At 44.4% G+C, this 24,809-nt stretch overlaps 1 protein-coding gene across 8 annotated transcripts in view; it reads left to right on the top strand.

Annotated features, from left to right (window-relative positions):
• The window catches only part of ATP2B3 (ATPase plasma membrane Ca2+ transporting 3), a 120,583-nt gene that overhangs the window by 30,839 nt on the left and 64,935 nt on the right, over positions 1-24,809 (top strand). For 7 of the 8 annotated variants that reach the window (XM_082205714.1, XM_082205711.1, XM_082205712.1 and 4 more), the window contains exons 2-3: positions 13,106-13,268; positions 13,386-13,705. In XM_082205714.1, coding sequence (XP_082061840.1) covers positions 13,501-13,705 — 205 coding nt within the window. In that variant the 5' untranslated portion in view covers positions 13,106-13,268; positions 13,386-13,500. Of the gene's footprint in view, positions 1-9,060; positions 9,316-13,105; positions 13,269-13,385; positions 13,706-24,809 lie in introns of all 8 variants that reach the window. The other variant, XM_082205708.1, reaches the window with a different exon arrangement.

Raw genomic sequence — 24,809 nt, forward strand, 5'->3', positions numbered from 1 at the left:
GCCTAGTGCATATGCCCATTTAATTCTTCCCATGTGTCGGTGTGTGCACAACTAGTGAGTTTCCAGAACTAGCAGCACTCCGAAGAAATAAACTATATGTTGTTCTTAAACCTGCAGGAGTACTTTAAAAGCTTAGTGAATGCACACCTTCTTATTCGCCAGGCGTAGCTGGTGTTCAGAGCAAGCTAAGCAAGCTAAAGTATATCTCCACATTTGGCCCGGCAGATGGTCGTACCTGTCTGTGGTCTGAGAACAAAGGAAGCAACCACAGGGTAAACAGGGAGCTCACACAGATCCCAGCTCTGGCAACTTTTGCAGTCCGGAAGGTGCTGTGGGGATGTTGGCTGACCATTCTTTATTACTTACTAACGATCATTTTTCATCAGTGAAAGCGAACTGCAGGAGATGCGTTCCTGATAACTAAGAACCTCTCTCCAGTTTTTGGAATGTAACACCCATTGGAGTTTGTCTCTTTAGCCCTTGCGCCTAGGCAGCAGGGATGGCAGAAAAATGTGGAGCCAATGTGCAGTTTGGCTCAGAGAGAGAAATAGTGAGCTGGAAGGCTGCACCAGGGGATTCAATTCTAGGCCATTCTCTGGGAATCTGAGGTGGTGTTAGTCATTGCCAGCTGCAGCAGTGCTGCTTTGCTCCATGGCAGAGTGCCATTCAAACATTTAACATCCTTCTTATCCTCCACCCCACCCCACCCATAATCTAAATTGGTAGACTTCTGGGGAAAAGTTTTTCTGCCTCTTTCAGTTGACTGTGTTAACTAAACCTGAGGAAAATGAGGGCGAGACATGAGTGAACCCTGCCAAATTGCTCACAGGCCTTCCTAGGGCATTATGCCCTTCCAACTACCCCTTTACCAGTTTAGGGGTTGCAATGTTTTTCACTAAAACCATTCCTTACAGCAGAGTGGTTTAGCAATCATACGATAATAATTAAAAGAAATACTCACATGATGCCCATGAATGCAATTTAGTGCTGTCCAATTTAAGCTATTGCATTGAATAAGCTATTGCAGTTTGAATAAGAACAGGAGTTAACTGGGATCCTTAAATAAACCTGGTGTTGTTACTGTAGGAATGTGGTGCTTCTCCTCACTGCAGAGGTTGCTGAACTATATCTCTCATCAGCTTGGCCAGTCTGTCAAGGATGATGGGAGCTGAAGTCCAAGGACAGCTAGAAAGCACCATGTTTACTTTCTCTCCTGTGAGTTGTGGAAGAAGCATCCCTTAAAGTGTTAATGGCCTGTTAATGGCTCTGCTAGTGATATGGACAGTTGTCTAAGGGAGCTGGATGTGCCATCCCTGTGGTGTGGAAGGAGAAGGCATGGAAGCCGAGCTAGGTCCCCATTCTGGAAACAGCTGCCTCATGATAGTTGAAGGATATACGGTACCTTTTGTCACTTCAGACTGCAGGTTCTCACAATGGAGGGCTTTTTCATACAAATATATTCCCTTCTCCCTGACAGGCTAGTCAGAGGAGCCTCCCAACGTGTGAGTTGTGGTGCTTTAGCAAGAAAAAACATTAAGGGGGGGGAGGACATGCCTTGTGGGGAGTGACTTCTCGCCCTCGCTCCTCCTCTCTCAAATATCATGCAGATTGTGTTCAGAATTGGGGCTTCTGAGCTACAGTGACACAAAACTGTTTGTTTCTAGAGACTCAGAACCTGAGGGACTGGGCCCAGCACTTCCAGGCTGCAGCTCTGTGGATGGTCTCCTTAGCCCAGCCAAAGGAGCAGGAACTGGAAGGGGCAACAAGAAAGCCTTGTCCTCCTCCTCCTTGCGGGATGAGGAGAGGGAGCAAGGAGAAAAAAGGAAAGATGCGAGAGCGGGGGCAGCGGGGAGGAAGAGGGAGTGCAGAGGAAGTAGGGGAAATATAAACTGCATCCTGTATTGAATCAATACAGGATATAGCATTTTACATTGAAATAAGGGACAATTCTGTCTTATACAGGTTGGGTGCCAACCCTAATTAAGGACCAACACTCTCTATATGACACTAGCTGAGATGACTGGCAGAATTCGCGACCAGGGAAAGGAGACGGCGGAAGAAGAATGGAAGAAATTTAAAGTCTACCTTAAGGACTATTATAAACTTGTTGAATGTTAGAATGTCGAGGTTTTGAGCAAGAAAGGGTTACAGCGATATAAGATTAGGTTGAAGGAAAGATTAAGAGGACAGAGGACTGATATATTTAGAGTTGCTAAAAACTTTTAGACATTGGGGTGCAGAAAGGGGAGGTATGGGGAAGTCGGAGAAACATGGTTTATGAAAAAAAGGTTATGAATCTATACGTGTTTGTATGTCTTTTTTATGTTTGTATTGTCTCAAAAATTTTGTAAAACCAATAAAAAAGTTTACATAAAAAAAAAACCACTCTCCTCTAGACTTCAGAAACATGGCGAAGGCTGAGTGGTCACTCACACCTTGATGTGGATAGAAATCAGACAGAAAGCAGTATAATGGATATATTTAGCCAAGATTGCCAAATTTAATTTTGAAAAGCCCCCAGCAGAAGCAGTGAATTCTGAGCCAGTGTGGAGTAGCGTATGGTAGTGAGTCAGCTCTGAGGCCCTGATTCACACATGTCCGCTACGCCATAAAGCTGAGCAGTCCTCTCTGTTTCATCTGCTTCGCAGGGTTGTTGTGTGGCTATAAAGGGGGAGGGGAGGCCATGGGAGCCACCATCAATGCTGCCGGATATAAATAGGGTAGCCGGTTGACCAGAAGGGGTGAGGAAGAGAACAGCCTGGCCAATTCTTATGCCATTAAGAGCCTGGGAAGTTGCCTTAGCCTAAGGGCTTTCCCACATTTTGTCCCACCATTTTCCCTGGGGAAACTGCTCTTTAGCGCTGGGATGGAGCAAACAGCAACAGAGATGTATTGGGCTCCCTTGTGCCCTTGGCAAGGAGGTGTATTGGCGCCTCCAAAGCCAGGAGAGACCATGGACCAGAAACTCAAAAAGTTTGCTTTTCATCACTTTTCACATTCTGCCAGTGACTTCTTATGTGGCCATTGGGGTCAGGTCTGCTCTGCTACTCCTTCTCCATTGGTCCATCTGTCTGCCTCCCTCCCTCCCTTTTCCCTCCTCCTGCAACTCTTGCCCACTCTCTCCATCTTCTGGGTGCTCCACTCACACCTCTAATAGCGCCACTTCCTGATGGGGGAGGGGGCCCCACAGGGCTACTGTGACAGCCCACACCAATGACCAGATTCCTCCACTGAGATGCCCAGAAGAGCTGGCCACACAATATTTATTTATCTATAACATTTTGGGACTGCTCTTTGGCCATAAGGCTCCTCAAGGTGATGCACAAAGCAGACATTGATCGGTATCAAATCTATTCTAATTGCAAAAGATTCATTTGCATGCACACCTGCGCATCAAAATACACCTGTGCAGATACCTACAAACTTTTTGTTCTATAGAAAAATCCTGCAGGCTGCAACCTAGCAAGAGCCACAGCTGAGTGGCAAGGCATATCAGGTTGCATGCAAAAGGTCACAGGATTGACCCCCAGCAACATCTCCATTTATTTGCATGTTGCTTTTCCATTATATACCATGCTTAAGGTGGTTTGCAACAAGGGGAGGGGGGGATTACATGATTCACAATTACAAAATATAGCAACATTTAAATATTCAAATAATATGATAATGAAAACATCTCATTGAGAATCATATAATAAAATCAAACAAATCTCTCATCATTCATAGTAAACCTTAACAATACAAAAACATAATTAAAATAACAGCAAAAATAACACCCCAACAAAAGCTTCTCAATACCTCTTTCCCCAGTATTCTCTGAGACATTTTGGCACATGAGGCAAACAACAAAATGCCTCCGCTCTCCCTGCTAGAGAAGAAGTGGGGAGTGAAGGTCTACATCAGGAGCAAGAGGGGAAATAAAGATCTGCATTGGGATCTGCTGCCCCTGTGGATCCTGTCACCTGAGGCAGTTGCCTCACCTTGCCTCATGGGTGGGCCGGCCCTGCATCCTGAGCAGCATCTCCCCCCCCCTCACTGAAACCCCAGAGCAACCTTTGCCAACCAGAGAGCCCATGTGAATCCCTATAGAACAATTCACCTGAATATGGGGTTGGGAAAATTTGAATGCTTAAAATAGTTGTTTTAATTGTTTTTACTGGTAGTTTCATTGTTTGTTTTTCTTGTTATAAAGTGCTTTGAGGGTTAGGGTTTTTTGTTGTTTTTTTACAGTCAAGTGGTATATAAATTTTATGAAATAAAATAAATAATATTTCACTAGTCTCATGTTCAAGCCATTTCTAATCCTTTGCTGCTAACACAAATAATCTCAAATTTGCTTCTTTGCTCCTTAAATTATGTTGACCAAAACAGATGCGATAGTCCAGCTAAGCCCTAAATGGTGCTCCTTGTAGCTTACATATGATATTCCACAGCAGCTCCTAAGCCAAGATAACTGTCGCTCATTTTGTTTTTATTTCTCATATGTAATGGTTTGAATGTGCTCAATTTAATTTTATTGCTTCCAGCCTGGTACTCAAATAAAGCGAAATCATTTTAGATTTAAAATCACATCCTCTGCAGTCGTTGCAACTAGCAACATTTATATGTTTTAATTATCTGAAAGATCAGATGAGTTTCCTTCACTCAAGTCATTACAAAATGGTGCCCATTCTAGTGGAATGCTGCCTGATCTCCTCTCAGCAAGTTGCAGAGATTATTGATCTATTGGTTCCAAGGAAAGAGATGAGGAAAGAGATTTGTTTTGCTGGACAAACTTCTTTTGGTGTATGTGTGTGAAAGTTGGTCCAATAAAAAGTATCAGGTTACCTGTTCTGTGTCTCTGCAGTTTGACACTGAGCCGTGACGCATTCACTTTATGGATGTGCCTTCTAATCTGCCTTGCTGCTGCTGCTGCTGATAATAATAATAATAATAATAGGAACAAATGATTGCCACTAGTAAAACTTTAAATAGTTTGTTATTATTTCATAGCACATATATGTCACATCATTTTTTCAAAGTGAAAACAACAGTTTCAAAGATGGCTAAATGCTTCTTCACACAGTGCTTAATTTGTCCTGAGGAACTCAGGCCCACATGGCATTGTGATGGCTTTTAAGTAGATTCGGTAAACAAATTGAAGATAGGTTTATGAAAGGTATTTAGAGATAGTATGCCTCTGAATACCAGGGAGCAGAGACTAATAGTAGGGAAGGGGTCCAATTTGAGAAGCTTGCCTTGCTTGAGAGCCGGCCTGTCATCTCTGTGTAGTCCCTGTCAATAGACAACAGGGTTAACTAGGCCACTGGTCTGACTACTTATGGCCATTTTCACAAGTTTAAGAATGACCCTTGGTGACGGCAAAGAGTTTTCTCTTAAGCAGAAAAGCAGAAGCTCATGTGAAACAGAAATCTAGGCTGGATATTCTAGCTCCAGACATGGTTAGGAAATAGCAGTCTGTGTCCAGGGATAAGGGAGAATTTTAAGTGAACTGAGTCCATTCGCACATGATGGACAGGAACATATTTGCCTTTCACATTTTGCACTTCTCTGAATTTTGTGATATACAATTCCCATCTCAAATAATGCATTAAAAAAATACACAATTTAGCATAAAACACATTTGGAAATTCAAATATTGACATGAATTACACATTTGAATACCTGTTTTGTGGTAAAAATTAAATTAATAATAATAATATTTTTTTATTTATACCCCGCCCTCCCCAGCCAAGACTGGGCTCAGGGCAGCTAATGTTGTTGTTTTTTTAATGATATTTATTAAAGTTTCAGAAAAGATTACAAAAGTAAGAAAAAAAAGAAAAAAAGAAAAAAGAAAATGCAAATTCAGAAAAATAAAATCAATCTTTCCATGTCTTGTCTTTCATTTACTTGTTTTCCCTGACCTCCTCACACCTCCCTTTTTTGTATTCCAGTTCAGTTAGTTAATTCAGCAAATCCTTTCCCTCTTTGTTTTTATCTTAATCCTTTATCTTAATATATTATAACTTTAGATTCTCACCTATTAACAATCCATTTTTACATACTCCTTTGTAACATTGCTGCTAAAACCACTTAACTTCATTCCAACATCAATCTAACATTCATTAATTTTGCAGTATTTCTGTAAATAGTCTTTAAATTTCTTCCAGTCTTCTTCCACCGACTCTTCTCCCTGGTCTCGGATTCTGCCAGTCATTTCCGCCAGTTCCAATTTTTAAAAAACCGCACAGGTTTAATACCAACAACAATCCACTACCCAGAATGGCAGAGCAGATAAAATATTAATAATAACAGCACTTATTGCCTTTAAGACTGTTGGATAGGAGTGGGGATTCTGTGGCCTTTGGGATGCTGCTGGACTCAAACTCCCATCAGCCTCAGCCAGTGGGGATTATGGGAATTGTAGTCCTGCAACATCTGGAGAGCCAAAGGTTCCCCATCCTTGCTGTGCAGAATATTTCCTTCCTTCTGCCGTAATCCTGTCTTTTTAAAGCCTTGGTATACAGCTACATCTTAAGTTAGAACAAACAAAGGCAGAGTCAGCAACAACTGTCCCTCAGTGCGTGACATAAACAGGGCATCACCACAGAGAAGGCCCCTTCCCACACCACAGTATAAAGATCTTAAACAGGGGAAGTCTAGTTCTGGGAGGGGTGCTCCTTTCGCTACCCAGGTCCCAAGTCATTCAGGGCTTTATAAGTCATCACTAACACCTTGAATTTGGCCTAGAAGCGTATAGGTAACCAGTACAAGTATTCCAGAATGATTCCAGAATGCTCTGTCCCATGAGACTAGGGCCCTTCAGGATTTAACCTCCTTCCGCAGGGCCTGTAATACAATGCTATTCCGCCTGGCCTTTAATTTGAATTCAGCCTGATCTTTTATTTCCCTTCTCTTCCCTCCCCCTCCCCTTTTATGAAGATTACCCACTCTGAGACCCCACAGCTAATTCTCCCCTGGCCTCCTCGCTGGCCCAAGTAGGACTAATTCAGCCAGCTAGCCCTAGTGATTATCTAATGCTTATTAGATGGATTTCCCCTAAATTAATTTCTGAACTTTGAATTTTATTGTTATTCATGTTTTATACTGTATTTTATGGTGATTTTACAATTAAGTGTTTTAAATTTGTTGTTAGCCGCCCTGAGCCCAGTTTTTGAACCAGGAAGGGCAGGGTATAAATATATTATTATTATTATTATTATTATTATTATTATTATTATTATTATTACTACTACTACTGCACCTGTTGAAGTTTCAAGGCCATTTTCAAAGAGCAAGTAATGTGGGGGCAGGTGTGTGCATAAATTGCCAGAGCATGAGTTAGCTCTGTATTCAAGTTACACATGTCCAGGAATTCAGGATTTCCTGGTACTAGTGCAGCAGCAAAAATTTAGTTGTTTGTAAATGGATGCTAAAAATTCAGAATTATTCAGGTGTGGCTGTTTTCAAGAGGATGCTTTGTGAATACAGTATTATATGATGGGACTGAATCCAGAAGCAGCTGGGCACTCAATGAACAGAAGTGAGAGGGCATCTCTATATACTGTACCTTTAGGGGGCACTTTAGGATTTAATGTTTGTCCTTGTAACAGATTCAGGCATGAGCTGCAGGCCTTAAAAGTCCACATTCCCTGTATCCCTCATTGCCTCCAGCTGCCTACTGCACATTCTTTATTTAGCTCAGCCTTGTAAATAGGTTTGCAAAAAGTTACTAGTCCATTCACACCTTCAGTTGATACTGATTTATTTTATTTTAGGCACTTATGGCCCAGCCTTCATTAGGGACTGAAAGATAGCCACAAAAGTGGGAAAGCTCTCCTCAATTCTCTTCTTAGTTACATAAGTTTCCCTACTTTAGGAACAGGGAACATGGAATACTAGTGTTGTTTATTCATTCACCACATTTTTATCTGTTCCTCCAAGGAGTTCAGGGCAGCTGGATCGCGATTTTCTCCATTTTATTCCCTACTGTTTGGCAGAGTTCAGCAGCTGTCTTAGGCAGCAGAGTCTGGGTGCCATGAAAAACTAGCCAATGTTACTTTTTCATTTATTGCTTTATCTTTACTCCCATGGAATGAATGGCGCTTATGGGACTTTCTGCCATGAGTGCCAAAATAGCTCGGCCAGTCTAGGATCCTATACACCTGGACTTGGGGAGTAGGTACTGTTTGCTGTTCTTCCCCAGGTAGAAAAATGTGTTTGGCTGGCTCTGATGCTCTTAACAATCCTTCAGGGCAGGGTAGATGGAGAGGATAATGACTGATCCCAAGTCACTGAGTGAGATTCCTGGTTAAGATTTGGAAACAATTTCCCCCAGTACTAAATTCAGCACCCTGTTCTCTAAACCACCTTGGAAGGCTACCATCTGGAATATTGTTCCTTATCAGTTGTTTAGGCTTTTAAAAAGGTGTCTTTGCAATCCATTATCAATGGTAGTTGAGCCCATATAAGATCAATAAAATATGCTAGAAATTGCTACATAGCTTTTGAGGTTGTAATGAAGGAAAAGACTGTTTCATTAGTATTTGTTTGCAGTATTAAAGATGTATTATTGAAAGAATTTCTTAGGTATTATTACAGAAATGTCCAGCTATTTAATCCCTTTATATCTATTGGTAGTATTTTGGGAGCTCAGCAGCTGAAATGTGTATCACCCACTCTCAGAAAAGAAATATGCACCTTATAATATAATTGGGTTCTTAAAAAACCTGAGCAATAACAAATAGAAAGCAATTAACAAAATGATGTACGTGTAATGGTAAGGTAGATGACTTTATGCTAAATTCATTAAAAACTGATCACTGCGTATGCTTTTTGTTGGGATGGTAAATCTGTGGTCCTCCAGATGTTGTTGGACTCCAACTCCCATCATCCCTAGCCAGCATGGCCAATGGTCAGGGATTATGGGAATTGTAGTCCAGTGCAGGTCTAGAGGCTCCCAATTTAAGCATATTTTGATACCTGGTTGAGTAGTTACTGAGCCTTGGCTCATTACTAGGGTATGAGGAGATCTGCATACATGCCAATGAGCAATTGCTGTTTTTCTATCTCTGGCAGAAACTGCAACACTAGGGGAGAAGCCTTGTATGGTTTCTTAGCAACGGCAGGATGCACTCCCACCCATTTGGGGCTGATCTGGAAGTGGTTAAGGAGCATGTCATCCAGTTACTAGGCAGCTGCAAAGGACTTTGTTTAAAGATTCGAATTCCCATTCAGTCAACTCCGCCAACCAGAAGCAAGAGAAGGGAGGAGATCCAAGTGCAAGCATGACCAGGGCTGTGTGTGCTAAAATAAGCAAAATTCTGCATCCAGGTAACCCCAGTTCTGTGCTGAGAAAAGCTGATATCTGCAATCTGTGTAAATTAAGCACCTTTACATGGTTTCTTTTATTTTGTGTCATTGGTATATCTACTTCTGGAAGAGACGGGGAAGAGTGAGAGCAACCTGTGTGGTGGGAGAGGACTACAGAACAGCCATCCCATCACCAGCATCGGTGCAGCTTCGCTGAACGGGGCTCTGGTGGAGCAGCATTGTGGTGAGGTCTGGGCTGTGCAGATGCACCGGCAGAGCCAAACCAGCACCCCTGTCAGTGCACCCACACAGCTGCGACCTCCCCACCACCCCGCCCCAGCCCTGCCCATGTGAACTGCGACAATGCTGGTGGCAGGAGAGTTGCCCCTCCCCACCACACTGGCTGCTACTGGGAAGGAACAAAGAGATATGCAAAGGATACTGAAGCGCCACCCACTGACTCTATCAGCCGCTCCAATTGGTATCCAATAGCCAGCTCTGCACAGTTCCTCTCATTACGCAGAATAGCAGTGTTCCTACAGCCCTGGCCATGGCTTTGGAATCTGCCCCTTGAATTAGGCCTCCTTCAGACATTGCAGTCAACCCATACGACTGGCTTTGCCCAAGTGGCTCCTGGTGTTTGCACACATTGCACACCAGGCTCGCACATGCCTGGTTGAGTATGTGAAGACAGCTCAGTTCCCACAATTTTTGGGGAAATAGGAAGGGATTAGGTTTACCCCAGCTTACGTATTGGATAGAAGTAATTGCTATATATTTTTGTAAATTTGAGTGTTTGGGCATACCATGTGGGGGTTTTCACTTCCCCCCACCTTGAACAGTGGTAATTCCCCCCTATCCAATGTCACAAGCTGCTTTTGCAATTCCCTTCGGTTTTTAAGCAGTTTGCTTTGTGGCATTCTGCTGATGGCAATGCTTGTTCAACAATCCCAAGCCCAAAGCCCTGTTGAGTGTGCATAACACAACACCCAATTACTTAACTCTTGGCTGATGATTACAATTACAAGAGCAGAGATAAGGTTGATTCTAGTGGGGACAGGGGGGGGTGGTCAGGTGGATGGGAACGTGTCTCTTCTGGGAAAACACACACACCTGAATCACTTGGCACAAGACATTCAGCAACATGCTTCCCTCAAACACAATTCATTTTAGGAAGGATTGGTTTGTCTTATGGTCTTCAGAGCATTTTATAATTTTGCATGGTTACAGTGCCATTGTTGACTCCTCATCTCCTACAAAAGGGAACGTCTTCATGCATCAGATCTTGCAGAACAGAAATTAACACATGCAGAGCATTCTAACAGATTATAGCTGAGTTCAGGGGGTTCTCCTTGCTAAAATGAGACAAGAGTATGAAATGAGACAAGGTCATGAAAACAGGGCTAGGCGGTAATGGTAGAACCAGTGGAGATGCCAGGTTTATGAACAGTGACAGATGAGATACAGTTTATAGAGTCAGCAGATTCAGGGGTAAACATTTCCTGCACTGTATCTTACAGGTGAGAAATAGCATATTTGGTTGCTGTCTTGGGGCGGGGGTGGGAACTCCCTGCACATACAAGAATTGAAGTGATTTAAGTGTTTAAGACAAAGAAAGATAGATCTTTGCTGTAGATCTGGGTTCTCAAAACTTTTTCAAAGAGAACATTCTTAAAGCAGAGGTTAGCCAATGTATTAATAGGCAAGCAATATATGTCCAAAACACCCCATATTTCAGAGGAATTTCAGGAGGAGATAAGCTGCGATTTCACTACTTGTCTGTGACATGTTACTATATTTACATAAGTAATAGTCACACAGAAGTTCCATTGTGGGAATACTAGTACAGTCATCTTAAAAGATTGTCTAAATTCCTCCGCATCAGCACCAAGAACAGCTTTGGGCTGAGGAGCCTGCTTCAGGACCCTGGACAGCTCTCCATCCTTTCCAACAGCTTATTGCACCATACTCATTCAGGATCTTGGAGGTGAAGTAAATAAAGTAAAATATATTAATAAATGCAGATTTATTTTATTTTGCTATCACATCCTGCGAGCAGCATTGGATTGGGAGGCCCCAGACAGTGTACATCTTGTTTATAGCCTGGTGGGTACATCGATTGTTTGGTATCTCAAAGCTTTAATTTAGGAGTGTCAGTTACCCAGCTGTTAAAATATGCATTCATACATGCATTCAGCAAGCATTCATGCAGTATATTCCTTAATCAATATGTAACAATTAAAGTTTAATATTGTGCTTAACTTCTTAAAGCATGGGGGGGGCGGACTGGAGACGTCCCTTTGTTACTCAGCCCCAGGCAACACTTATGCAAACCTACAGACTCCCCATGAGGCTTGCTGTCTGAGCTGGGGACAAAGTCGTGTCCTGAACCCCAGCAGTTGTTCCCCATCCTGCTCTAAACACTATGTAAAGGAATCCTCCCTCAGAATCAGGAATAAGCATGTAGTCCCCACTTGTTTATGGGGAAAGAACACTCTCTGGGACCAGTTTGGTTTGCATTTGAGGTCTAATGAGGGCAAGTTCACGCATTCAATGGATTTCCATTGAATTGAGTGATAATTTCATTGGAGCACATCACTTCAGCTACAGGTGTGTGTTCATGTTTATGCGTGCCCTCAAAAAACACTCTGCATGCAGAGAAATAGCGTATCAAGGAAAAGGTTTTAGAACAAAGAGTTTTGTAATATTTTTAGAAGTAATAGTATTATTTAATACTGTAAAGACTAACTTTTTCTGGCAGAAACCTTGTAGGCCACAGTTAGTTTGTCAGATGCATGAAGTGAATGAAGTGAATCTCAAGTGAATGGGTTTATCATGAATGGAAAGAGAAGGAGAAAATGTTTGTGTGTGTGTTTTACCAAGCAGAGCAAGAGATAGCAGGCAAGTGTGTTACAGTATCTGAAGGAGCGTCTCCACCCCCATCGTTCTACCCGGACACTGAGGTCCAGCACCGAGGGCCTTCTGGCGGTTCCCTCACTGCGAGAAGCCAAGTTACAGGGAACCAGGCAGAGGGCCTTCTTGGTAGTGGCGCCTTCCCTGTGGAACGCCCTCCCACCAGATGTCAAAGAGAACAACAACTACCAGACTTTTAGAAGACATCTGAAGGCAGCCCTGTTTAGGGAAGCTTTTAATGTTTGATGTATTATAGTATTTTAATATTTTTTTGGAAGCCAGATAGGCGGGTATAAATAAATTATTATTATTATTATTATTATTATTATTATTATTATTATATCACAGAATTGACTCAAATGAATATAAGGTGTTATGAACATGGATGTGACCTACTGTCAACTACTGACCACTGGTGATGAATTGACCTAGCAAGATCAGTGCATGAGAGAGAGAGAAAGTATCTCAGGTGTATTACAGGAAATGGGAGAAAATATTAAAGATGGCCATTCCTTTTATAAAGTAGTAGCTTTTGTTTATTAAACTGTTATTTGTATATTTACTTATCACATTTTTATCCCACCTTTCCTCCAAGGTGCACGGTCCCCTTCCTCCCCATTTTATTCTCACAACAATTCTGTGATGTACTTCAGGCTGAGAGACTGTGACTGGTCCAATGAGCTTCATGGTCATGGGGAGATTCGAACCCAGGACTCTACACCTTGGGATGTAGAGGGCCATACTGGAAACAAACAAACAAAGAAACAAGGGATTAATAAATGAAAGGGGCTGCAGGGGTGGGGGAGAGAAACATCCAGGTTATGTTTGCGCAGATGTATGTATGTGGCAAGGTTGTCTTTTTAATTTTCTGCTAACACCCACGTTGCCTTTCTGACAGGTTCTCTTTCTGCAGTGGGGAGACCTGTGGTGCCACACTCTGACAAGGACTTCTCCTCCGCCTCTTCCATGGCTTGGTCCCCTGGCTGGGCTCTATAACACTTTGTGGCCCCTCCATCTGGGGCTCTGTAGGATGAACAGAGGACACCACTGTGACTGAGCAGGTAAGCAGGGAAGCTGAGCAGGTTACTATGCAGGGCATGGGGAGGGGAATCAAAGTTATTTCCTGGAATTACTTCCTTTCCTTCCAATGAACGGCTTTTCCTGTTCCATCCCCACAGGTTTCTCCTTCTGTCTACCAGGCTGACCTAGCCCAAGGCAACTCTTCACCCCCTGCCCCCTTTCCCCACACCTTTGCCCAGCATAGCTCAGCTCAGCTGCAGCTTCACCTCCACCATGGGAGACATGGCCAACAGCTCAGTGGATTTCTACCCCAAAAGCCAACGGCGAGAGTTGAACCATGCGGGCGGCTTTGGCTGCACCCTGGCGGAGTTGCGCTCCCTCATGGAGCTGCGTGGCGCCGAGGCAATCCAGAAAGTCCAGGAGACCTACACCGATGTCAATGGGCTCTGCAGGAGACTCAAGACCTCCCCCACTGAAGGTACCAGGCTTTGGGTAGGGCTGGGTGGGCAGAATAGGCAGGCAGTCCCCACAGTCTCCTATGCTTAAGAACAGAAGGAGAGAGTCTGCTGGCTCAGGGAATCGAATCCAGGATCCTGTTCTCACTGGCCAACCAGATTTGTGTGGGGATCTGGCAAGCAGGACCCAAGCACAAGAGTCCTCAGCCTTTCTGTGGTTTCCAGGAACTGGTATTCAGAAGCATTACTGTTGTTGTTGTTGTTGTTTAGTCATTTAGTCGTGTCCGACTCTTCGTGACCCCCTGGACCAGAGCACGCTAGGCACTCCTGTCTTCCACTGCCTCCCACACTTTGGTCGAACTGATGCTGGTAGCTTTGAGAACACTGTCCAACCATCTCATCCTCTCTCGTCCCCTTCTCCTTGTGCCCTCCATCTTTCCCAACATCAGGGTCTTTTCCAGGGAGTCTCCTCTTCTCATGAGGGGGCCAAAGTATTGGAGCCTCAGCTTCACGATCTGTCCTTCCAGTGAGCACTCAGGGATGATTTCCTTCAGAATGGATAGGTTTGATCTTCTTGCAGTCCATGGGACTCTCAAGAGTCTCCTCCGGCACCATAATTCAAAAGCATTAGTTCTTCGGTGATCAGCTTTCTTTATGGTCCAGCTCTCACTTCCATACATCACTACTGGGAAAACCATAGCTTTAACTATACGGACCTTTGTCGGCAAGGTGATGTCTCTGCTTCTTCTTTTTTACTAGCTCTCACATTTATGACATGTGTTCACACAACCCTTACACACCAGTCCAAAGCCGCAGCTACAGTGAGAGCTTGAAAACTTCTAGCCCAATTTGGAATGTTTCAGCAGGCCACTTCCTTGAATTTTGGGCTTTGTAGTTTTGTTTTATTTATTGCTTTTAGCCCTTTTATTTAGGCTGCACACACCCCATGCCTTTAAAGTGCATGATTTCTCCGAATCCTGGGAACTGTAGTTTGTGAAGGGTGATGGGGGTTTGTAGGGATAAACTACAGTTATTGGACTACCCACATTTAGCTTTCTTTGCTTTGTGACTCATGCAGTTTAAACTTAAACCCCAGAACACAAAGTGTCTGTTCTCTTATTTGTTAAGAAACCTGTATCTCACCACCCGAATTGCCCCCAATCTGTAGAGCTGGGGACACAAGCTCAGAGCCTCCAGATTGTCCTGTTCTGTGAGAACAGGACCCAGGAGCACTGGCTCTTAAACTTGCCAATTTTTGAGGCTGCCAGCTTTTTAACATGCTCCTTCTTCTGACCCTTTAGTGGCAGCTCTGCGACAAACAAGCAAGTGATGATATTTGCCTCCAGTGTCTTTTTAAAACTCCACTTGCTGCTTTCTCATTATCATACTTTCATTAGAGGAATGGAATGGTCCAGTCTGTCCCATCTCAACCTAATTTTACATGTTTTGAAATGTGTTAAATGTGCTTTTATTTTATTTTTGATCCTTTTGTGTTTGCCACTCTGGGCTCCTTTGGGTGGAAGAGAAGGATATAAATTTAGTTAATTTATTAATAACAACGGTGTTGTTGTTGATGATATTACTTTTATTATCACCATCAAATCTTATTTTTATCCCAGAATTAATAGGGGCCAATGATCCTGGCTCCTAGAGCGCCATAGTCTAAAGGTGAGGGACATTGGATGTTGTTGGAATGCAACTTCCTGTCCCCCTGGCATTTGTCCCTGCTGGCTGGGGCTGGTGGGACTTGGAATCCCCAAAACAGGCAGGATTAAACTATGCTATGTGCATGGAATGAGGTTCTCTTGCACCTTGGAGTGCAAAAAGCATGCATGGCATGGGGGAAGTGGATTGAGAGAAGTTTTTTCTCCATCTCTCACAGTACTTGATCCGCGGGTCACCCAATGAAGCTGAACCATGAGAAATTTAGAGCAGGCAAAGAGGACTTCTGCACCATAGTTAAAACAACGAAATGTTCTGAGATGTGGAATGAAATTAGACAGATACTTGGAAGACAAGGCCCTCTGTGGTTCTTTGCCATGATGGCTTTATATTACCGCAGGGGCAGTCTGCCTCATGAATACCAGCAGCAGGAGAAGGCTACTGGCCTCATGTGCCTGAGCTTCCCATAGACATGCAATTGGCTCCTTTGGTCTGATCCCTCTTCTTATGAGGCTGAGATGCAGCTACTTCTCAGTTGTGGAACAAGACCAGCTGTTTATTACAGTCTGTTTTAGTCTTAGACTGACAGGCATATCTTCATGGCAATTTCTAGTTTTAAGTATAGTGAATCACTTTTGCATGATTATTACTATTATTGTTATTGTTATTTATAATCTAACTGATGTTCATCTGTTTAGTCAATTCTGCTGCTGCGTTTGCGACTCAGAAGCAAAATTGGCTGATGGATTGCTGGAGGCATAAACGCTGAAAATTGATTCGTGTTTTGCAGACTTCCAATTCAGACTTTGGAAGTGTTGTTTCCTTCAGAGATAATAGGGTCAGGGCCAAGGTACTGCTAAAATGCAAGCATTAGTCGTGCTCTGCAAACGCTTGGAAATAAGTCCAGTTGAACGCAATCTGAGGTTTGGTCTATGGACACAAGGATGAGGCGAGGATGAATCAGCTGAGCCATGAAAACAACGCAGCATAGAAAGTCTTACTCTGAGTCAGACCATTGGTCCACCTTGCTCAGTATCAACCAGTCCTACCTGGAGATGTCAGGGACTGAACCTGGGACCTTCTGCATGGTAAGCTAGGACCCGTCCCCAGGCAGCAGAATAGTCAGTACCCCCTTAAGCTTTTGAGCAGACAGGACTTTCTTCCTAGTAAATGTGTTTAGGATGTGTTAAGGGAGTGAAGGCAAAGGCTGAGCAAAGCTTGTGCAGTTTCACTCCCAGTATAAATGGATAGAAGTGGAGTTGTGCCACCTTTAGCTTCCAGCTTCTGCTTCCCTTGACACAGCAAGGGAACTGGGCTGCTTGGCCATCAAAAGTTAATACAGACAGGCGCTAATAGCCAACTGGGTTTGATTTGGTAGTCCATGAAAAGAAAGTAGCTCACCCCTCCTGTGGGCAGCTTGACCCAAAGCTTGCTATCCTCCTTTGACGGTTACATAAACCAGTGTTTTTGCCTAGGCCACGGTTCATCCAAGGGAGAAAGTGAGCTCTGCCTTTCCTTTTTGATCCTCTGTGCCATTCAGCATTGACATTTAAAAGCTCTGGTGTCAGAAATGGATCCCCTCCTGCTTCATCATCTGTTCAGTTCTGACTTCGTGGCAAGGGAAGAGAGAAGGCGCAGAGTATCTGCTGTGCATTCAGAAGGCCCCAGGGGAAACCCCTGCCAGCCAGTGTAGACAATACTGACTAGATGGACCAATGGCCTGACTCCATATAAAATGGAATTCTATGTTCCTAAGACTTGACAGTAAGTTTATGGTGAGAAAGTGGAAAAGAAACTTCACTCACAGAGCTTGCTTCAGTAAAACCATGGCACTCAAAGAACTAGCCAGGGCTCCCTGAGGATAGTGCAGACACTGATTCCTCCCTGATCCCACCTCATCCAGTTGTTTTGCAACAAGTTTTCAGACCCATATTCAAACTTCCCCTCTCCTTACCACTGTGACTTACACGGGCGACCATGTGGGTTGGTCAATGGGTGTGGTTCCAGAGGCAGAAGGGAAGATTTAGCTACCATTTCTGATCTGCAGAATTGGCGCTTAGGTTGCGAAGGCTCTTATACCTGAGGACCCCCACACTGCTTTCCCCTCCTACACCATCTTGGCATTGCAGTCTCTGCTGTGATTCCAAATACTGTCTCCCATATCTAAAGGAACTATACCTCCAGTTACCAAATGTTGGGGGGAAACAACAAAGAATTGCCCCTGACTCTCTTCTTCATTTGTGAGTTTTCCAGAGCAGTGTTCAAATTATTTGGGGGGGGGGAGAGAGAGAAAGGGGAAATAGAGGCCAGTGCCCTACCTTTTCAGACAACCACTTGGCTCCTGTCTGAGAAGATTAAGGAGCATGATTTGGCTAACAATGGGGGGAAATAATTCACATAATTCACAATTTCATTAAAAGCCCCCTTTCTCCCCACTACAACCCATTTGAACACTCTCCAAGATGCATCCAGTTGCTAGATAGAGCACTAGACTAGACGGACTCAACATAGGCAGCTCTAACACTATTAGGACCTTTGGCATTTGTGACTCATTCACTGGCTATTTCTGTCTGGGTTGAAGATTTTCATAAAACCCGGGTCACTGAAAGGTGGAAGAAGAGAATAGTCAGAGGAGACATGGCCCAGCTGCAGTGTTAAAGCTAAGTGGGTGGGGTCGTGACTTAAATCACTCTGAGCAGATGTAAGTAAGATAGCAGGTGAGTGAATGGGAAGGTTAGTGCATGTCTGAATTAACAGCTATGTATGAATGCATGGAGGGACGCGGGTGGCGCTGTGGGCTAAAGCCTCAACGCCTAGGGCTTGCCGATCGAAAGGTCAGCGGTTCGAATCCCCGCGGCGGGGTGCGCTCCCGCTGCTCGGTCCCAGCGCCTGCCCACCTAGCAGTTCGAAAGCACCCCCGGGGGCAAGTAGATAAATAGGTACCGCTTACCAGCGGGAAGGTAAACGGCGTTCCGTGTGCGGCTCTGGCTCGCCAGAGCAGCGTTGTCACGCTGGCCACGTGACCCGGAAGTGTCTTCGGACAGCGCTGGCCCCCGGCCAATAGATGTGAGATGGGCGCACAAACCCCAGAGTCTGTCAAGACTGGCCCGTTCGGGCAGGGGTACCTTTACCTTTACCTTTATGAATGCATGAGTGTAAGGGTGGGTGTGGATGTGTGTTATCATTATTATTTTAATTTATTGCCCACCCTTCGTCCTGAGTTCCCAGAGGAGGTTAAAATTTAAAACATAACATTTAAAACAAATTGCAATCAGAAATAAAGAATGGGGAGTTAAAGGCCAGGGTGAAGAATTGCATCTTCAGCATGCATCCCAAACCGCATCTTGGTGGTGCCAGGTGCAGCTCTTTACTGAGGGAGTTCCACAATTTAGGGGCTGCTGCAGAGAATACCCCCTCTTGGGCTGCCACCCCCCTCCCTTAAAAGAAAAAGGAAAAAAGATCACAGGTTATTCCTCACATTACCTTTCTAATGTGGAAGCTGAGCCCACATGGGTAATGCAAGATGCTGCAGGGCACAGTTCTCAGAATGACACCAAATTTACAGGTATGCTGAAATGGAAATAGACTCTTTCTAGGTTTTCCAGGTGGCTACTTAGATCCACCCCCCACAAAAAACCTAGAAATTAGGTGGGGTTTTTGTGCCTCTGCTTTACTGATGCCCTAATCATGTGCTTGGGGATGCGGATGGCGCTGAACCTCTTGGACTTGCCGATCAGAAGGTCAGCGGTTCGAATCCCCGTGACTGGGTGCGCTCCCGTTGCTCAGTCCCAGCTCCTGCCAACCTAGCAGTTCAAAAGCACGCCAAAAAGTGCAAGTAGATAAATAGGGACTGCTCTAGCGGGAAGTTAAACGGCGTTTCCGTACGCTGCTCTGGGTTCAGTGTTCCGTTGTGCCAGAAGCAGCTTAGTCATGCTGGCCACATGACCCGGAAAAACTGCCTGTGGCTCCCTCGGCCTGTAAAGTGAGATGAGTGCCACAACCCCAGACTCGTCTGCAGCTGGACTTAACTGTCAGGGTTCCCTTCACCTTTACCTTTAGTCATGTGCTTAATCTTCCTGTTGGTCTGCCCCTCAGCACAGTGAAGGGTGTGAAAAGAAAGAGTGCCTCAGAACACATGCAGAATATATTTCATTTAGCAGCTAGTGAGTGACCAAAGACAGCCCTCACACCTCTGGGTTTAGGGGGTGGTTTGTTTTTAAAGACCTGCCCCTGACCATGGTTAATGGCCAGTATCTGCTATAGGCTCAAATCTTGGCATGCCCATGTTTGCATCTCTCTTCCCTTTGTCTGTGTGTGGGGAGGCGGTGGGGGCTTGCTCTGCTCAGGCAGTCCCCTCTTAGCCCCCTGTAATGCTCCTTCCTCTGAGGGCAATGGTGCCTGACGAGGAGACCTTCGGAAACTGCCAGAAGATTCATGGCAGACTGGTCCAGACGCCTGCCTGCCTCTCTCCCTTTGCCGGTTTCCCCTTGAATTGTCCTTGAGGTTGCGGCAGCAGCAGCAGCCGGTACTGTCTCTCTGCTGCAGGGAGCTAAAGGCTCCTTTCCCCATCACACAGAGAGGAGAAGGGAAGGAGAAATCAGGCAAATGAGAAGGGCAGCAGGTGCCTGCAACTGAGGAGGAGCAGGGGAGGGAGCGGGAGCTGTCTGAGCAAGGCTGTGGGAAGGAGGAAGGGGGGAGAGAAACAGGTGAGCCCAGGGAGCATTCCAAGTGCAATGGTTGCTGGCAGGTTGTCTGCATGAGAGGATGCAAAGGAAGTCTCCAGGGCTCCTGCGCTTTTATTTCATGGGTCCAGATTTAGGTGATGTCGCTCCCCTCACCCCACCCCAGGCAGCCAGCCACACCTGCGGATATTTCATCTTCCATCCATCCATCACTGATAACAGGAGTCCTGTCTCTAGGCCTGTCACTATTTTGGGGTGGGATTCAATCACACACTGGCAAATTCAGGACATCTCCACACTTACATTTCCTCCACGCTCTCCAGCAGAAAACCCAAATTGCCATTTGTTGTGTGTCAGTTTTAAAAAGCAGGTTTTCACGGGGAAAGCTCAGGGGCAAAAAAAAGGGGGGGTGCTCAGACATGGAGCTTTAAAGCTGTGCCTGGAAAGAGCAGGGAGGGATAAAGGGGAGTATGGATAAGCCCCCAGGATGTGCATTTGCAGCTGATTGGGGAAACTTGCTGAGTAAACCCACTTCTGCAAAAAATATCAGGCTTCCTGCATGAGGAAAGTGGTGGGGAAATGCACTGGGAAGTGTGGGACATCACTTGCCTTGATGCATCTGTCTTCCTGCCTCCCCACAAACCAATCAGAATGAACAGTCAGTAAATAGTCAGCACCATCTAATCTCCCTGCAGACAAATCAGGCTGAACACTCAACAAGCAGGTCTTCTAGAAGTGCCCCCCGACACACCTCTGGCCACTGCATTGTTTTTCTGACCAAAATCCACACACACCCAGGGTGCTGTTTCCACAATGGCCTGAGGGGAAAGGGTTAAACACACACACACACACACACACACCCCACAACACTTCTTTCCTTCCTTCCCCAAACTGCTTCTCCAGTCAAAGTCACTTTCCCACCCCTTGAGGCTGGATTTCAGGGAGCAAGCAGGGGTCCAGTTCAGGGAACTGTTTGTGGGCATTGCATGTCACCTCTGATTGGTGTTTTTATAAACGAGGCTTCAGTCTCATTTAGAAGAGGTGCTATACCGTCCTACATCATAGGGTGCTAGTTTAAGAATTCCTGATAATAATGTGTGTGCAGTGCTTTGGAAACTTTGCATGTTGTAAATCGAAGTACTGTGTGTGCGCACACACAAAATCCTCCAGATTAAACAGAACAACAAAGTCAAAAGAGACCCAAAGGCCAAGTGGTTAAGTGTCATCCCAGCTCAGCCACTCTGTGTTAGAGGCCTCACTGCCAGGACCAGCTCCGGACATTTTGCTGCAAACGCAACCCAAGTCAAAGTGCCTTATACCTCGGCTGGTCGATTGCTGTTGGCAGCTGAGGCTCAGCATCTTATGAGCGCCTCTCCCTGGGAGCAAATTAAATAATAATAATAATAAATTTAAAAGTCACATGGTGCTGTCCTGCTGTGACTTTCAAAATCAGCTGTGTGAGATAGTTTCCTCACTCTGCCTAACAGTAGGGCCAGCCCTGTTCACAGCCACAAGTGGAGTATAATATGGGCTGAAGGTAGAATTGCTCTAGGCATCAAGTGTGACTGAAAAAAGTCATCCTTTTTCACCAGGGGGAACTCCCCATCCTGTACTTGGAGTTTCTCAATGTGTGAGAGGGAGCAAACAATTTGATTGGAGGGTGGGGAGTGATGGTGACTCAGATCTGCCTGCAGCACTACAAAATCCAAGTTGAATGTTCAGGGGGAGAGTAGCAATAGCATCAGAGACAGGAAAATGTCAGTAGATCCCTTCTTGGCCTCAAACTTCACAGGCATCTATACGATCTTGTCCATCAAACAGCAACTCTCTCCTTGATCTTTATAGACTCTCTTTATTACAATCACCCCCAAAATACTTTGGGCACAGTTCCCCTGCATGCTTACCCAAACAAGTCCCACTGTGTTCAGGAGAGCCTAGGCCTTAGCAAATGCATTTAGAATTGCAGCTTTATTATGTAGCACCATCAAGGTTTATGGCATTTTGTTTTCTAATCTAAGGAGAAAAGACTGGCCCTTGTTTTCTGCCTGTGGGCAGAGGGTCACTTCTGGACAACTTGTTTATTAAGTGTTCATCTTGATATGTTTGCACAAAGTTTGTGGAGAGGTTACATGACGGCCACTTCCTGACTGTCACTATATTTTGATGGGATTCAATCACAAAGCAGCTGGGAAGCCTCTCACAAGCCCACATTCTCCAAAGGTTGAAAAATGCACTGGAATGCAACAGCATCTAATATCCCTACAAACAAACAAACAAACAAACAAACAAACAAACATGCATATTAAATAGCCAATGTTGTCTAATCTCCCTGCCAACAAATCAGGATGAATTGCTCAGTAACTAGGTTGTCTGGAAGCTCCTGGTGTTGGCTGTTTATTCAGCATTCGTTCTGATTTATTTGAGTGAGGGGGGAGGTGCAGGTTTAACCCTTTCCCCAGAGGAGCGGTGGGAGGCACCAGTCGGGAACCCCCGGGGAAGAGGGCTCAGAGTTAGAGGATTGGTGGTGGGATGACAATGAGTGGTCAGAGCAGAGCTGTAGCCCCGGGTGACGCACCAATGAGGCGTCCAGCCTGTGTGTATTTGTGTGCTGGTGATGCCAAACTGGGTTTTTGACCCGGGTGAAATAAAGCCTTGTTTCACCCCTGGGTCGAGGGAGAAGGAGCAGATTGGGAGGCAGTGTCAGTGGAATCTGAATCCCTGGCTTTTGGAAGGTAGTCACACCTAGTCAGAGGGACTCAGGGTGGCTGTGATCTGCTGGCCGGTCTCTTTCATGGCCAGCTGTGGAGGGGATCTGACAACAGACCCTGAGTTGTGGTTCCTGCTGGCTGCCTGGGTCTCTGACATTTTTAATATTTCACAAAGCCCTCCCACCCTGAGTCCAAGGCTAAGCAAAGGAAGAGAGAATGACTGCAGTGCTACCCTGGGGCTCTTTCATCTCACAGGAGTGGGATCCGGGCCTGGGGCGAAGGCCTCCTCCATCACCACAGGTGTTAACTCTTTGAAATGTCTATAACACAGGTGTACAGCAGTTCAGAACAAATTTTGCTGCATGACAACAGTGCTTTCGGCATTGTTGTCTGTTTCTTGAGAATACTTGGGATGCCCAGGCTTTCCAGCATTTTGCAGTTGAAAATAGTAACACTCTTGTGTGATACATTCTTATTAGCATGAGAAAGGATCACTGTCTTGACTGCACATAGCTAAAGTCTCTATGAAATTAAACTGGCCATCCTGGCTGCATGCACACCAGCCATTTAAAACACATTTCCCCGGACTTAAGGTTTTGCCGGACTTAAGGTTATATTATGAAGCTGCGGCCTTCTGCTGGATGAAAGATTGGATTTTATTGGAAAACACTGATGTCCTAGATCTGGAAGGCTTTAACAATTCGTTAGGTTGGCATGCGTATTTGTGGTATGACAAGGGGAAAACACATGGAATGTTTAAAAACCATATTGTCAGAAAAGCAATATTTATGGTCTGGAAAAAATACAAAGACTTATTGGAAAGCAAAACTCCGAGGTGGATTTCACCAATAGAGGCCAAAGCTCGGAAAACATCCAATATGGAGGCATATTGGCCGAAATATTGGGAAATAATAGAAAACATTGGAGGTAATTGGAGGTTGCAGAGCTTTGAAAAATTAAAGGATAAGGTGCAAAATTGGCTACATTATGCCCAAATTAATGAGGTTTTTAAGCTAGATAAAAAAATAGGATTCCAGGTGGAAAAATCGAAACTTGAGACAGAGTTGTTAGAACCAAAGACCAAGGTAATATCGAGAATGTACAACTTGCTGCTTAAATGGAACACTCAGGATGAAACAGTTAAATCAGCCATGATAAAATGGGCTCAAGACATTGGTTACAATATTATGTCTGAAGACTGGGAAAAGTTATGGACCACCGGTATGAAATTTACGGCATGTAATGCCTTGAAAGAAAACATTATGAAAATGGTATACAGGTGGTACATGACCCCAGTCAAGCTCGCTAAGATATACCATTTGTCTGATAATAAATGTTGGAAATGTAAGGAGGCTGAAGGGACATTCTTTCACCTCTGGTGGACTTGTCCAAGATTGAAGGCCTTTTGGGAAATGATCTATAACGAGTTAAAGAAGGTGTTTAAGTACACCTTTCCCAAGAAACCAGAGGCCTTCCTTCTGGGCATTGTCGGCCAGAAGGTGTTAAAAAAGGATAGAACTTTCTTTATGTATGCTACAACTGCAGCAAGAATTTTAATCGCCAAGCATTGGAAGACTCAAGATTTGCCCACACTGGAGGAGTGGCAGACGCAACTGATGAACTACATGGAATTGGCTGAGATGACTGCAAGAATCCGAGACCTGGGAGAAGAGGCAATGGAGGAGGACTGGAAAAAATTTAAAGACTATCTGCAAAAGCATTATAAGTTATATGAAATATAAGACGTCGTATGATTTAGAACGTTAGCCCCAGCAATGAAATTTAATTATTCATGAAATTGTTAACATTTGTGAAAGAATCAAAGTTTAAATGGGTAAAAATGATATCAGGTTATATTTTTAGAGTAAATGGAGAATAAGAGATTTAAACTTAAATTGCAACTGAAAATATAAAGAAATACACGAAATAAGGGTATAATTTGCTGATGATTTTATTATCAAGAATGCATTATGCGGGAGATGCGGGGAAGTCCAATGGAAATTTGAAATAAGCTGTGGAAATGGATGTGACTTTTTGTTCTTTTTTCTCTTCTTTTTTTCTACTCTGTTTTTCTT

Source organism: Podarcis vaucheri (genome assembly GCF_965113315.1).
Source record: "Podarcis vaucheri genome assembly, chromosome: 17".
In the NCBI taxonomy this organism is placed as follows: Eukaryota; Metazoa; Chordata; class Lepidosauria; order Squamata; family Lacertidae; genus Podarcis; species Podarcis vaucheri.